Source organism: Oenanthe melanoleuca, chromosome 1A (assembly GCF_029582105.1).
Source record: "Oenanthe melanoleuca isolate GR-GAL-2019-014 chromosome 1A, OMel1.0, whole genome shotgun sequence".
In the NCBI taxonomy this organism is placed as follows: Eukaryota; Metazoa; Chordata; class Aves; order Passeriformes; family Muscicapidae; genus Oenanthe; species Oenanthe melanoleuca.
Genome location: NC_079334.1, coordinates 520,097 through 535,240, shown reverse-complemented (window position 1 = coordinate 535,240; position 15,144 = coordinate 520,097). Strand labels below are relative to the sequence as shown.

Below are 15,144 nucleotides of genomic sequence, written 5' to 3'. Positions count from 1 at the left end.
TCAAGATGCTTCACTACTTATGGTGCTCTGGAAATCAGATCCAATAGTCTGTTAACCAAATCTTTTAAATAATCACAGGACATTTTTTGTGTCTGTTTTTCTGGAGATGTGAGTTCCTTGGAGAGGATAAAGAGAAAAGGAATATTTAAAACATGAAGTTGGTGGGAGGGAAGGAGTGTTGCCAAGTTTTTTATAAACTATTCCTCTCTTCTTATTTTCCACACATAGTTAGCCACATAAACCAGAAATGAGATACTGAAGTGAGAAAGTAAAACTGTACCTGTTTCTCTTAGAATTGGTCTCTGTTAGCAGCAGAAATATTCCCTTCTGATGTTCAGCTGCAGGGAAGAACAAACAGTATTTGGCCCCATTGGCTTAACTGTAATTACTCCTTTCTGAACAGTTTTGATTTTACCTAGGCAGCACATTCAAGTTTAATAATGCACTGAGATACCTATTAAAATAATTAAAGCAGGTACTTCAGTCAGTGGGGAGCTGCTGAAGCTTGTGAGTCAGAATGGATCTCAGACACCCTCTCTGGGTGCTTGCCTGTGTGTGTGGATGGCAGTGTCCCCCAGCACAGCTCTGAATGCTGATTTTTGCCCTGAGTGCTGATTCTCTGCTCTGCCAGGTTTGGGTGCAGTTCCTCTGTCCTTTCATGGCAGCCTGTGTGCTGCAGCCTTTGTTTGTCCCCAGTGATGCAGCAGCACTAAGAAAAGGTTGCTTTTTGGCCAAAAAAGCACTTGTTACATGGAGCTGTGCACAGTGGGGGTTGCTGACGTCAGTGTGCTGGAAAAGATGACTTTTCCTTTTGAAATGCCTCTGCCTTGGGTACATCACGGTCCTCTTGTCCATCTGATCATTAATCACATGCTCCCCCCTCTCCAGCCCTTTCAGAATTATTTCTTTATATCAACCAGCATGAACCAGTACTTCTCCTGTGCTGCATATTGCACATATTATCCTTTTGGGTTACAGAAATCTATAAATTGCATTCAGCATATGCTGAAAGACTTCAATGCTCATTCTCTTCCCCTTCTCCCTGTGCTGTCCTCAGACAGCCTGCAAGCCTTGTTGGGCATGTCTTTGAGAGCTAGCTATAAATATGGAGCCAAATATAGATATGGATTGATGTTCCTTGATTTGTTTCTGGTAGATTTTTCCCACATGGATCCTTTTCTGTGGATCCCTCACTCCCACAGAGCTGGATGATCTGGTTTCACCAAGCTAAGAGCCCAGCAGGGTGTTTGAGTGTCAGTCCTTCAGCCTCCACACCATCCCAGAGACTAAAATGTAAAAGTTGGCTCTGCTCTGCATAACCATAGTGATGAGTGATTGGGAAACAATTCTGTCATTTTGGGAGTTGCTGGTTTTTAATTAAAACCCAGTGGAAGGTACTCTGAGAGTGTGGGTTGAACACAGTGGCACATGTATGATGAGTGTCCTAGAGTGCCACTCTCCCTCTCCACCATGGATTTTCCACTTTTCCTTTGCTCTAAATCCACCTGAGAAAGATTTATAAAAAGTTTTATATTATGTAATGGGATGGGTGGTGCTGTTGAGACATGCTGTGCTCAGGATTATTGGCAATGTAGGTTTTATGTTCATTGTAAACTCCGGAGTGCTGGCTGAAAACTGACACCTTAACACTCTTTTTTTAATTGATAATTGTGGGAAATGGAGCTTTTCATTCACATCCCTCTTGGGAAATTCCTTTGGTTTCTGGTAGAAGACTGGGTAGTACAGTTTTGAGGTGGGAGTGAAGAGATGATCCTTTTTATTTTCCATAACCTGGAGAAGGAACCAAGGCACAAATGTTTGGTCTTGGGAACAATTTAAGGTCTAAGGGGAGGAAAAAAATGTTTTTTTTCATGATGGGGTAAGCAGCAATGCTTACAGCTGTGTGTGTAGTCAGTCTTCTTGTGCTCCTGGTGAGTTGTGTGTGTGATGGCCTTTTTACAGACACTTGAGCTGGACACAGTTCTAAAGATGAATAATGCATTTGAAAAAAAAAAAAATCTTAAACAGAACAAAAAGTTAATTTGACATCATCTTAAAATAAAGTATTGTTCTTGGTTTGGTTTTATAAAGAGATGTAATCTTAAGGAATTATATCTCTTCCTCTGCTTTCCTCCCATACCAAAAAATGTGGAGCAAAACATTTTAAGGTGGTGGGTTTTTTTTTCTGGTGAACTAAACCCAAAAGTCACTTTTTGAGCTGGAATTGAAGTTCAGGTCCTTACAGTATAGCAAAAGATAGAGCCTCTTGATATTTTGAAATGTTAAAAATAAGATCACTGATAGAACTGCACACATTGAGTACTTGTGTAAATACTGTAAAGCAGTAGCAATTCCAAAAATAACATTTTTTTTGTGGTACAGTTCCTAAAGTCAGCAGCTATGATCCCCCTTAAAATTAGAAAAGCCACAGTCATTCTACACAAAATGTGTGCCAGCCAAAGTGATAACATACCAGAGAAACCTAATTGATACCAATGACCATGAAAAGTCATTTGCTTTCTTTAAAGGAGCTCATTATATGCTAAATTCAGCAGTATTGTGAATCACAAGCTGACTTTGAAAATCGTTTCAGTTTCAGGCTGTTGACATTTGGAAGCTGTAGCTCTTGGAGAGCCACTGAATATTTTTACCCTTTGAATATTCAGCCCTCCAGGAGCTGAACATCCACTTTTTTCAGACTCTGGGTTTATTTCCTGTTGCACACATTTTTTAATGTGGTAAATTGACTGCTGAATTTAGAAAGAAAAAAAAAAAAATGCCTCATGTTATAATTGTTTTCAGAACAGCAAATAAAGAGAAAAGTGTAGAAGAAAACAATACTCACACTTGCCAACCAGAAATACCCCAAATCAACCAACCAAAAAACAAACCAATCAAGCACTACCACCAATCCCCAAACAAAATTAAAAACAAATGGAAAAGAACACCAAAACAACAGCAGCAAAACTCCCCAACCTGTCCTTGATTATTGTGAAAATGTCCTGATTTTTTCTCTCAAAGTCAAGATATTGTAGGATACACAGCCAGGGGTTCACTGAAATAACTTCCAGTTTTTTGTTGCTATTTGTAAGGAAGGTTTTTTGGCATTATAGCTTGTCATGGTTTCCCTTCCAGGATAGAGAAGTTCACTGTTGAAAATACATCCCCTCGAGAGGCAAACAGTATTGCAAACCACCGGGTGCTGATCAAGCCAGAGGCACAAAACAACCAGAAAAACAAGGAGGCCAGCAGAAACGAGGAGAAGAAAGCTCTGGAAGCTGAGAAATACGGATTCCAGAAAGTGGGGCAGGACAAGCCCCTGACCAAAATCAACAGCGTGAAGCTGAGCGCGCTGGGCTGCGAGTACAGGACCCTGCCCATCAGCAGCATCCCCGGGGGACCCCCGAGGGCAGTGCCTGTGAATGGAGCGGGGAGCAGGGCCCTGGCAGAGGCTGGGGACGCGCAGCAGCACGAGGCGGAGCGCGCCATGCAGAGAACCAGCTCCATGCTGCAGCTGGAGCAGTGGATCAGAGTGCAGAGGGGCAGGGGCCAGGAGGAGGAAACAAGAGGGTAGGTGCTGTCCCTTTTTATTTTATTTTTTTTTTGGGCTTTCCACTAAATAATACATTTGAATTCCTGAGAGTTGTGAGAAGTGGCGTTTTTCGTTCGCGTCCCCTTTAGTTTCTGGTAGAAGACTGAGTGCTGCACTTTTGAGGTGGGAGTGAGGAGATGATCCTTTTTTTGTTTTCCATAACCTTGAGAAGGAACCTAGGCACAAATGTTTGGTCTTGGGAACAATTTAAGGTCTTAGGGAGGACCAATGAATAATTGCATTCTTCATTGTTCTCTGTAAGAAATTCCTGGATGACTTCTCAGAACAAATGTGTGAAAGTTTCTTTTATTAGCATTTGAATAGTTATTAATAAATTAAAGTATATTAATAACTCAATAACTAAAAATGGCCATAAGCCCTTTTTGAGTCTTAGAAAAGGTGTCATCACCTTGCCTTAGGGAAAATGTGTCATCAGTAATAAAAATTCTTCTTCTCTTAAAATCTGTTACTGAAATTGCCTTCTCTTCTGCGTTTTTTGTTCCCAAATTCCTGTCATTATATTTTATTTGAAATTCTTAAAAAACACATTCCTGGGAGCTTTTAAGCTTTAAACCAGCTTTGATTGAAGAGAGAGAGAAGATGTAGCTGAAAGTAAGACACAGAAGTCTCACTTGGTGCTTCAAGCTCCTCTCCCCATGAGGTTAACTATCACCCAGTATAGTACTGAGCTCTGGTGCTGGTTCCTGGAGCTTTCAGAGGATTTTTGGATGCTTGGCACTATTGAGTGCCATGCCAATTGCAATTTCTCTGTCTGACACCAGCCTGGGGATGTTGCTTCCAGGCTGCCTTACAGGCAAGCAGCTCTAGCAGGGAAATGTGAAAGCTGGTTCATGTTGTATTTGGTAGGAAGTATGGAGATGCTATCACAGGAGGTACTTTGAATTAAGGATTTTGTGTAGAGATGGGTGGCAGAGCAGAGCTTAAGGTAAACCAAGTTCAGAAAATGTGTTTCTCCCACAAATTGAAAGATATGTAGCTGGTGGCTTCTCAGTTTTTGCCAAATCTTGAAAAATTTCCATGAACTTGGCTTGCAAGGTTGAACATTTCCTCACTGCTTTTAGCCTTCATTAGATATAATTAGGAATTGTTAATATGTTGTTTCATGAAATGCTCATCATAAGTAGTTTGATCAAGTTCAAACTTGCACTAGACAAGGACTTGCACACCCTGACATTTATTTTATTATTCAAACTAGCATAATGAGAACTCAGAAGGCTCTTTGATGCAATTATTTTTTTTTAATTTGACTTTTAAACTTGCAACCAAACAGAAGAAATTAGAATAGCTGTGCTATTTTTCAGTTGTGAACAAGTATAAAACCCCTAAAACTGATTTAATTGTGGGAATCACATAGAGGGAAGTGCTATTAACCATATGCTACTAATTAACAGTATTTTATTCCTGAGTATAGGGAACACTTGTTTGCCTAGATAAGGGTGGCACTGATGACATAAATGCTTTCAAATGCAGTTCTACATTAAAGCAGCAAACTGAAGGAGAACTGGCCTTGAGCTATCTTTTTTTGCTTTGCATGGAAACCTTGAATAATGATCCAGATTTCTAATGTATAAAGTGATGTCTTTTAAATGGGGCTTCATTTAAATTTAAAGTTTTATTCTTCTTTAGGTTGTCAGCTTCTGGCTGGAGACAGGAAATTAAGTAAAATCAAAGTTGGTGAATGAGAGTAGAAAAAAGCTCCTGTTGTGTTAAAGTTAAGGTTGGGGTGAGAGGATACTAAGCTGTTTAAGACCTGTAAAACTCCTAAATTGAATTTTTGAAAAAATTAGTCTTAATGAGGAAAAGTTCCTGATTTTCCACAGAGCTGCTTTGCAATGCATCTGTATTATTGTGCCTGCATTAGAGGAATCATGAAGGAGTCAACTGAGTAACTCTGGTGTGTCAGACTGCAAAAATAAATTAGGATGAATTCTAAAATGTTAACAAAGTTCTTCAATTAAATGATGATACATAAAAGAAAAGAGGAGCTCTTAGCTGTCCTCAGTATAGAATGAAAAAGTACACAACTACTAATTTTTTTTACAGGAACAGGATGACCCCTCAGTAGTTTGATTGCCCAAAAAAGTAATGAGAATGATGGCAGTGTAGATTTTAATTCTTGAAGGTGTTATCTGTTGTTTCCATGGATCTAGACATCTAGTTTGGCAAAAGCCACATGAATAAACTGCTGCTTTAAGGAAGGCAAACAAACCAAAAATAAATGTGGTTTAAATAAAAAAATAAACATATTTCCACTTGTGAAAAATTCAGTAAAATGATACCTAAGTCAGTTATGAAAAAAAAATATTTTTCACAAAAGTGAAAGACCGCTTGAATGGTCTTTCTGAAATGTGAAAAAATACAGAAGGGTTGTTTGGTACTAAGTGATGTTTTTTGTAGCTGCTAGCCCAGGATATGAGCCTGTCTCTCTGCCTTGCCTATGTAAGATACATCCAAAATAATAAATGCCTGCAATGAAATACCAGGTTTCCATCTTCACTCTGCCGCCCTTTCTGGATTCCTAAGTGGAAGTTCTGTATTGGGGGCCGGCTGGAATTTGTGTTCATTAGGATGAAGGGCTGGTTTGAGGTTCCAATCCAAGGATATTCATAACATTGCAGAACTGAGCCCTTAAAGACAAAGCTCCTTTCCCAAATAATCCAACTCAGACTCCAGAACCACCACTGCTGCCCAGATTTACCCCTGGAGACAACCTCTAAAGGGGTCTGAAAACACATGGGGAACACTTTCTCATATGGGAGCAGTCATAGGGAGCTATTTATGATGGCAGCTGGAAGCTGCAGTTCTGCCTGGAGTTGAGATCTGGATTGACTGGAATTACATTTTTGCAAGTGTTATGGTGAATCTACTGTGATTTTACCAAATTTTCTAAAACAAGGCTTAATATTGAGGGGATTGAGCTTTTCATAGTTATGGTTTACCAATTGAAGATGGATTATGTTATCTTTCTAAATGTTCCAGAATTTGAGTAATTGCATGCAAGTTTCAATTTGATGTCTTTGCACAGTAAGAACTTCAGACAGCTTCTTTGCAAGTTCAGGATATTGAGAGGTGCCAGCAGGCTTACACTGCCCATTTAATTAATAAAATGTGTGAGGAGCTTCAGTGAGTGAGGTGTGTCTTGCTACTAAATATATTTATGAAAATGTCAGACTGTACTGGAGCTGTTATGGGGTATAGCTACAATTCCACTTTGAAAGTTAGAAATGGAGCTCTAAAGTATCTTTGTTTTTAAATATGGAAATGGACAAAAGCCTTACCATTAATGGCATGTTGCCAAAGAATTTTAGAGGTATTTCAGCAGATTTTGCCACAAAAGACTAGGACTTAGAATCCCTTTTCCCTTTTTGTAATTTTTTTCCTAGAATGGGAAGCTGTCCAATACAAAGTGGGGATAATTCTTCACTAATTCTTGAAAAGCTTCAGAAACTGTAGCAGATTTTATACATAAAGCTCCTTATAGCAGTTTCCATCTTCAGAATGTTACAGATGATCATAAATACTCAGCTTAACCATTTTCAGTGAAAAGTGGATTTTGCCATCATCAATTTCCCTGATCGTTATTCCAAAAGGATCTCACATGAATAATGCTGATTTACCTTGCCATTTGCTCTGTGTAATTTCCTTAATGGTTTTTTTTTTTGTGCCACTGGAGTAATTCAAATCCATCTCCAGGTTCTGGTGTTTGATGGTTTTAGCTGGGATTAGTGTGGGGTGTAGCTGGCAGCTGCTGCCCTCTCTTGGCTAAATCAGGTCCAGTTTGAGACTGGTTTTGGTGTCTGTAAGCATCAATCGTATGCATGCTCTGTAGCAAAAGGCTTTAAGAGGAGCCCATTTGCATTTTAGATAAGGGTTGAATAAATCATTGTTTATGACCTAGATTTTGTCCTTTGGGAAAAATGAACAAGAAGTGCTTTGTCATACTTAGCATGCATCCATCCTTGGTATAGAAAATTCTTTATTTCAACTAATGCTGAAAGTTGCTAGATGACCATAGAACTCCAGAATTTTAATGGGGCAAAAAATTAAAGAAATAAGCCTTTGAATTCATATCTGAGTTGAAAAGCAATAAAATATTGTTATCAAACAAAGACATGTATTACTCTGTTTCACTTGAGTGGCTGATACAAAATCACTTGTCCTTGACAATTGCAAAATATAATTTCTTTAGACAGTTACTTCAGTCTTCCCATGGACTGCTGTTAAAAGAACCTTTTTTCTTATAATGTCTGTAGCAATTGCTCAAGGTTTTCTTAGGGAAACAACAGGGTATTTTTTCACATTTGAAAAAGTGAACATTTCAAATGGAAATAGGGAAAGCATATGGAAATGCTGTAGAACTTCAAAGCTTTAAAAACTTTCACCTATCCAGAATATAGACAAGTTGTAAGATTTGATCACAACTTGACACTATTAGACTGGCAAACTGGTAAAAAGATGAAATATGGAATATCAGCAAGAGCTAATCTGAGAGAAAGGATCCGCTTTTGGCTGCTACAGTGCATTCAGTCAGTATCATTGATTCTTGAACTTTTGCCTTGATTTCCTTGAGCATTTTTTAAATAGCATCTGAAGTAGGTGAGAGCTGGATAAACCCAACCCACAGCGTGTTGGGTTTTCCTGGGATATTTTTTCTCTTATCTTATATTTACATATATCTATGTACACTAACAGTAGGGTGGGAATGCTGGAGCAACTGTCTCAAAGCTTTATTCCATCACAGTTATCAACCTCATTTTACAGAACCGAGCAATGGAGGTGGACCAGCTTCAGCTGCTGGCACAACACACCAAGTTCTCTGTTACAAACTCCTTTCACTTTCTAGCCAACAGCAGAATATTAGAAGTTTGCTCAGGCCAATCAGTATAGCTGCACATACATCTCGCTTTGTAATAGCTTAGAACAATGGATAAAGCTTCATTATTAAGCTTATATACTTCTACTGTCGTAGAAAATATTGACACGTTTTCCTGAGGCCTGTCTGTACCCAGCTTTTCCTGAGCCCTGTCTGTACCCAGCTTTTTCTGAGCCCTGTCTGTACCCAGCTTTTCCTGAGCCCTGTCTGTACCCAGCTTTTCCTGAGCCCTGTCTGTACCCAGCTTTTCCTGAGCCCTGTCTGTACCCAGCCTTTCCTGAGCCCTGTCTTTACCCAGCTATTCCTGTGCCCTGTCTGTACCCAGCTTTTCCTGAGGCCTGTCTGTACCCAGCTTTTCCTGAGCACTGTCTGTACCCAGCTTTTCCTGTGCCCTGTCTGTACCCAGCTTTTCCTGAGCCCTGTCTGTACCCAGCTTTTCCTGAGGCCTGTCTGTACCCAGCTATTCCTGAGGCCTGTCTGTACCCAGCCTTTCCTGAGCACTGTCTGTACCCAGCATTTCCTGAGGCCTATCTGTACCCAGCTTTTCCTGTGCCCTGTCTGTACCCAGCTTTTCCTGAGGCCTGTCTGTACCCAGCTATTCCTGAGGCCTGTCTGTACCCAGCTTTTCCTGAGCCCTGTCTGTACCCAGCTTTTCCTGTGCACTGTCTGTACCCAGCTATTCCTGAGGCCTGTCTCTACACAGCTCGCGGCCCTACTGCCCCTTCAGCGCTCTTGCATCTCTCAATACTGAGGTTTGCTTTCTGAGAGTTCTGCACCTTTTTTATCCCTCACAGTAGTGAGCAACTTTTCACTGCAGCAGTGCTGATGCTAACGAGAGGCCCCTTGTGTTGCAGCGCGCTCTCGTACCAGACGCTGCCCCGGAACATGCCGAGCCACCGCGGGCCGGCGCAGCCGCGCTTCCCCGAGGGCTACAGGACGCTGCCCAGGAACAGCAAGGCGCGCCCCGACAGCCTGTGCGCCGTGCCCCACGAGGACAAGCGGCGCTCCATGCGCGACGACACCATGTGGCAGCTCTACGAGTGGCAGCAGCGCCAGTTCTACAGCAAGCAGGGCACGCTGGGCCGGCACGGCGGCCTGGGCAGCCCCAAGGCCGTGGGCGGCCTGTGCGAGCAGCCGCTGGCCTCCATCCCCACGTCCCCCTCGCACGGCTCGCTGGCGGCGCTGGCGGCCTTCTCCCCGCAGCGCCAGTACCGCTCCGAGCTGTCGTCCCCTGTGCAGAGGGGAGACGTCACCCTGGAGCGCAGGCACAGGGCGCACCACGCCAAGGTGAGGCTGCTCCCTCTGCAGGGAAGGTAAAACTGTTCCCCTCAGCAGCCAAGGTGAGGCTGCCCCCTCAGCAGGCAGGGCTGTGACCCACAGGGAATGCACTGGAATGGCTCTGAGTACTGTAAAACTCATGGTGCACCATTCCAACGGAGGTTGTTGCATTGCTGCTTCCATGGAGAAAGGCTGTGTGTGTAGGAGACTGTTCGATGCGATGGTTCAGGACAGTCGTGACAGAGAGATCTCCATAAGCCAGGTCTTGGAGCATGTGGTTTATTGCATAGGTTGTGGGTAAGAAGGGCTCTGCTGGGAGCTGCCAGCCACAGCTGGTGCAGGGCTGAAAGAGAGTGGGGGGCAGTGAGAGTTCTAAGAGGTAAGAGTGGGAAGAGAGCGAAGTAAGAGAGTGATTTCCCTGTTTGCAATACAATAAATCTTCTTCTATGTTGAATATTCTAATTCCCACTAACCAATCTAATACAAGATACAAATCCTATAGCATTTACATACAGCCTATAATAATCATTACATTACCATAATGTGTTATACTTGAAACCCTAAATCTACTCTTTGAACCCCTTCTGCCAAGCTAGCAGGGTCTTCTCTGACCTTTGGAGCTGCTCTCCAGCAGAAGGCATTCTTCTGTCAAGAGGGGATTCCTTTTGGCCAACCATCCTATTGTCTTCTAGTTATTTAGTAACTAAGGTTTGGTATCTCAAAGATTTCATTTCCATCTCGCTTATGGTTTCCATATTCTCAAAATCTTTTGCTAGGCAATCATATATATAAGGTTTTCCTGATTCATCCTTCCCAACAGGTTGGATTTTAAAAAGTGCTGAAAAATCTAAGGGTAGTAAAGATGTGGGTTTTTTTTAAATACTAGGTGATGAAAGTGTGTCATGGTATTACTGATGCTGTGGGTTTTAGCTTTTCTATTTTTGAGAATCTCTGCTGCTTAGTGTGTGACTCTGAAACTTCATGTTCGGTGTTAGTAAGGTCTCCTTGCAAGGGAGTGACAAAACAATTCCTTTCTAGCTGGAGAATCAAGGACAGTTGGTACCCAAAAAGCAAAAACAACAGCAAGGGAAAGGGGGCAAGCCAGGGGCTGAGACTCCATAGCCTGGGCATGTGGTTGGATAATTGACCCCAATATGTAGATGGACCAAAACTTACAGAAGTGTAAAATCTCATGACCAGGATCCATCTGGAATTTGATTTGGGTGTTACCCCAGCCAGGCTCTTGCACTGCCCAAGGTGGATCCTTCCAATAAATTCCTGTTTTATTCCTTTTGTTCTGTCTGTTCCAAATCAGCCTTTCCAGGCAACATTACTGTCCATGATAATCAGTTTCCCTAAAAATATAAGGAGTCAATAGGCAAATTTTTCAGGATACCTTACTCATATACAGGAATCTAACTCCTTTCTAGCACCAAGAGGAATCAAAATCCCAGGTTTCTTTACACATGCTGCTTTCTGTTCTTCAGCAGCAAGTTCACTGCCTTGGGTTCCAGCAGCAAATCAAGTGTATTGTTCCTTTTTATGCCTTTGAGCTGTGAGGGAGATCACTGAAGATCAATGTAAATGCACACAACCTTAGTGCTTGACCACTTAGAGAGACATGAAGAATTGTAAACCTGTGTGCCATATGTGCCACTCTGCTGCATCCAGCATGCTTGTGGGTTTTAATAGATTGCTAATCATTAAATAAAAACTACTCCTTCAGTTGGATGTAAATGCTCCTGAGCATTTTTCTAAAAACTTTATCCCTGGATATCTTTTTTTTTTTATGCAGGGAAAAAAATAATCTATAACATTAAGCAATTTAAACAACTTAGAGTTGATTATCAGGTGTTTGATTTTAAAGTTTTAAGATCCCAACAGCAAAGGAGTCACTTTGCTTTGACATCCTTTATGTCTCAACTGCTCTGGAAATTCAGTAATTAGTGCTTCTCCCATAGCTGAGAAATATCACTGGGTCAGTGCTGCAGAGCATGACTTGTCCTGTCAGCCATGTTTTGTTTCCTGATGATTTTGTTCCTTGTTGAACACTTTATGCTGGTATTTCATTTAGTGTTTACTATCTTCTACACAAACCTCCTGTTTCCCTTGAGTTTTTCATGCTCTTTGGTTTGTATTTAATTAGTTACACAACCAATAACCTAAAAACACCCCTGTCTTTAAGAGGTGGGTAATTAGAAGATTGATTATTTGAAACCAGGAGGGTAAATTTAATATCTAAACACCATCCACACAGAGATCTTAGGTTCTTCAGTGGCTTTCAATGGCTGGTTTTCTATTTTTAGGTTCTCAAAATCCTCCTGGAACCCCTCTATGACAGTGATTTGGAAATGCCACACTGTCTCTCCCCAGAGCTGTCCCATCTGTGCTCATTAAGCACTATCCCAAGTTAAGAGGTGGGATGGATTTTCCTCTCCAGGGCTGTGTAGCCTTTATTTTTCATATTCAGTGCTGCACTTGAGCACAGACAGCCATCCAAACAGAAAGTTCTAGAATTTATCCAGTGTTTCTGTAAGTGTTCCTCATAATGTGTCAGTTGTTACATGCTGGAGTGTTTAACCCACAAGAAGATCAGTTTTTGTCACCAATATATTTTTCTCCATGTACTGCAAGACTGTAATCTTATCATCCCTGGCTGGACTTTTACATTTGCAGAATTCAGGTAGCATTTGTTGCCTTTTAAGCTATTACATTTTTTAAACTTGTTCACAAGTCCAGAGTTAGAAAGAATACCTGGAGAAGGACAATGAAGAATTTGCCTGAAAATGCAGGAGTGAGAACATCATGAACAGATGCCAAAACTTAGTATTTTTTACAGCATGTGGTTTTGATTGAGTGCTTGTATGTGTTTTAATGGCCCTGTCTACTCCAAAATAGTCACCCTGCAGCTTACAAATTTTCTTTCCTATTTCTTTTCACATCAACTAGTTTTGTCCTGTGCTGTGTCTTTCCTTACTATTCCAGGACATTCCCTATTGTTTTTGAAATAAGCATTACAGCTGCAGCCCCAAGAATGCAGCACAACACCCACAGAATTTACTTTATCTACCAATCTGCCACTAATAATTTGAGAATCCAGCAAGACAGAGAAAGACTACTTCCCCAAATTGCTATTGTTCAGCTGTCCTTAAATGAACTGTGTCATTCACAGTGACTCTGTCAAAGTTCCCTTTGCAACACTAGTAAAGGAAGTCCTCAATTTTTTTCTTACAAAGCATTATAGATGAACTTATCTAAGATGTCTTGCCATGACTGTGGACCTTTTTGTGCTAAATCTGTTGTTTTGCAGGCTTCCTTTAAATTTGCTACAAAATATTTCATATTTATGAATATTTGATGTTTTTCAATGTTCTTAGCCAATGCCTGCATTTATTAAGTGATAAACATCCACTGTGGGGAATGTTGCTGGTTATATTGCCTGTGCTTTGGAAATAGAGCTGTAGTGGCAGTCTCTTGGTGCATTGTCAGAAATAAATGTGATTTGTGGCTGGGGATGGTGCATCAGCTCCACCTCTTCAGAGTGATTCCCAGGAGTGATCTGACTCAGGCCCTGTGCTGAGTCACAAATCCTCCCCTGCTTCCTCCCTGCTTGCACAAAGTAGTAGTTCTCTTCAGAACTGTATATTAGCCACACCCCTGGCACTGGTTTAAGTATGAAAATGTATATTTTAGTGTGTATAGGAAGGCAGAGGAGGGATGGTCCTGTCCTTACCCTTTTATTCCTGCTCACTTCTGTGCCTGCTCATACTCCTGGTTCAGGCAGCCCCATGGTGTAGGCAAAATACAAAATATATCCCTGCAGTGCAATGGAAGAGCAGACTCAGGACATGCTTTCTCAAAGACCTGGACTACTGATGTGATAGGAGCAGGAAACTGCCCTGTCCAGCAAAGCAGGTTTGACCCAGAATTGAAGACATGGGGAAATGTGGGCTAGAACTGTGCTTGGCAAGGCCTGAATGTCAGTTCTGAGTTAAGGATATTTTAAGCTTTGCCTGCAGAGCTCAGTCATGACACGTCACTTCCACAGCAGGTAGCAAATTATGAAATTTGGGGTTTTTCTAAAATTTAGAGGTAGACTACTTGAGTTACCTAGGTAGCATGACTGGCACAAATCATAGCAAATGTTCATGTGGGGAAAGTTGGCTTGACTTTCTGTTGTAGCATTTTAAATTTTTGAGTCTTTGGGAATAACTGTGGATCACACTGTGTTGTTGTTGTTTTTTTTGTGCAGCATGTCTATGTGCCTGACAGAAGGTCGATGCCAGCAGGTCTGACTTTACAGCCTGTTACTCCTCAGAGCCTCCAGGGCAAAACAGTGAGTTGGATTTTTATTTGGTACATCAGGGGGTTTTGTAGAATAATCCTTTAAATATGAAGAGGCAGCACTGAAATTTTATTCTAGTTAAAGCTTGCTTTAAATGTAGCCTTTATTTAAATTATCAGGGAATGAAGTACTCTGTGATTTCACAGAATTCTGAGAATGTCATGTAGCTACTGAGTCACAGTTTTCTTTGGGAAATACGGATTTATTATTTTTTTAGTCATCTTTGATACATTGCTGAAATTCCTGGGAGAGGGTAAACTACATCACAGAACACTTATTTCTCCACTAATTATTTAGAAAAATCCTAGAAGTAAATTTTTGGAAATGTAAAAGGTACTAAAATAGCATTTTGTAAAATGGTGTCCTTTCTGACACTGTACTGTGGTAGAGCTGAAATTGAAGATGTTTCATCAGAGTGATGTTGGTGAATCCTGTCCACTTGCCTAATTGAAACATGACTCTCAGCCAAAAAATTGCCCTAAAATTTTGTCACTTCTTTACCAGTTTTTGTCTGCTTTTTTATCATGTCTCTATCCATCCAAAAATACTGAGTTAGGAATTAAGAAAATAGATTTTTTTTTTTGGGTCATACTTGGGCAGCCAGTCCTTCCACTGCCTCGAGCCCTGTTTCCTGCACTTCCCAGCACAGATTTCTGGCACCTTCTGTGACTTTTGTGGGTTGGCCTTTGGCAGCTGGAGCCTTCCAGACATTCCTTGGGGCTCGTGGCCCTCTCAGCTCTGCTGGGCTCATCTCCAGAGGGACAAGCAGGTCCAAGAAACCAAACAGAATTCCTGCACACAGCAGGATGTGCAGGGGCCAGGCCAGCAAACCTGCAGGTAGCTGTAAGAAGAGTTTGTGTTGTAGTTGTTGCCAGAGTCCCAAGACCTGCATCCAATGCCCAGCACTCACAGCAGCATTAGGAGTGTCTGGAGGGGAGCAGGAGTTCTGTACTAGGGGCTCCTCTGTGGGGAAAAAAGCTTGGATTGGAGTGCTATTGTTTAGTCCTAATGCACTAAAATTGGGCTTTTCCAGAA

General features: G+C 41.4%; 1 protein-coding gene across 1 annotated transcript in view; it reads left to right on the top strand.

Annotated features, from left to right (window-relative positions):
- The window catches only part of PLEKHA5 (pleckstrin homology domain containing A5), a 142,363-nt gene that overhangs the window by 94,444 nt on the left and 32,775 nt on the right, over positions 1-15,144 (top strand). The window contains 3 exon segments of the mRNA XM_056511691.1: positions 3,136-3,570; positions 9,341-9,773; positions 14,017-14,100. Of these exon segments, the coding sequence (XP_056367666.1) occupies positions 3,136-3,570; positions 9,341-9,773; positions 14,017-14,100 (952 nt within the window).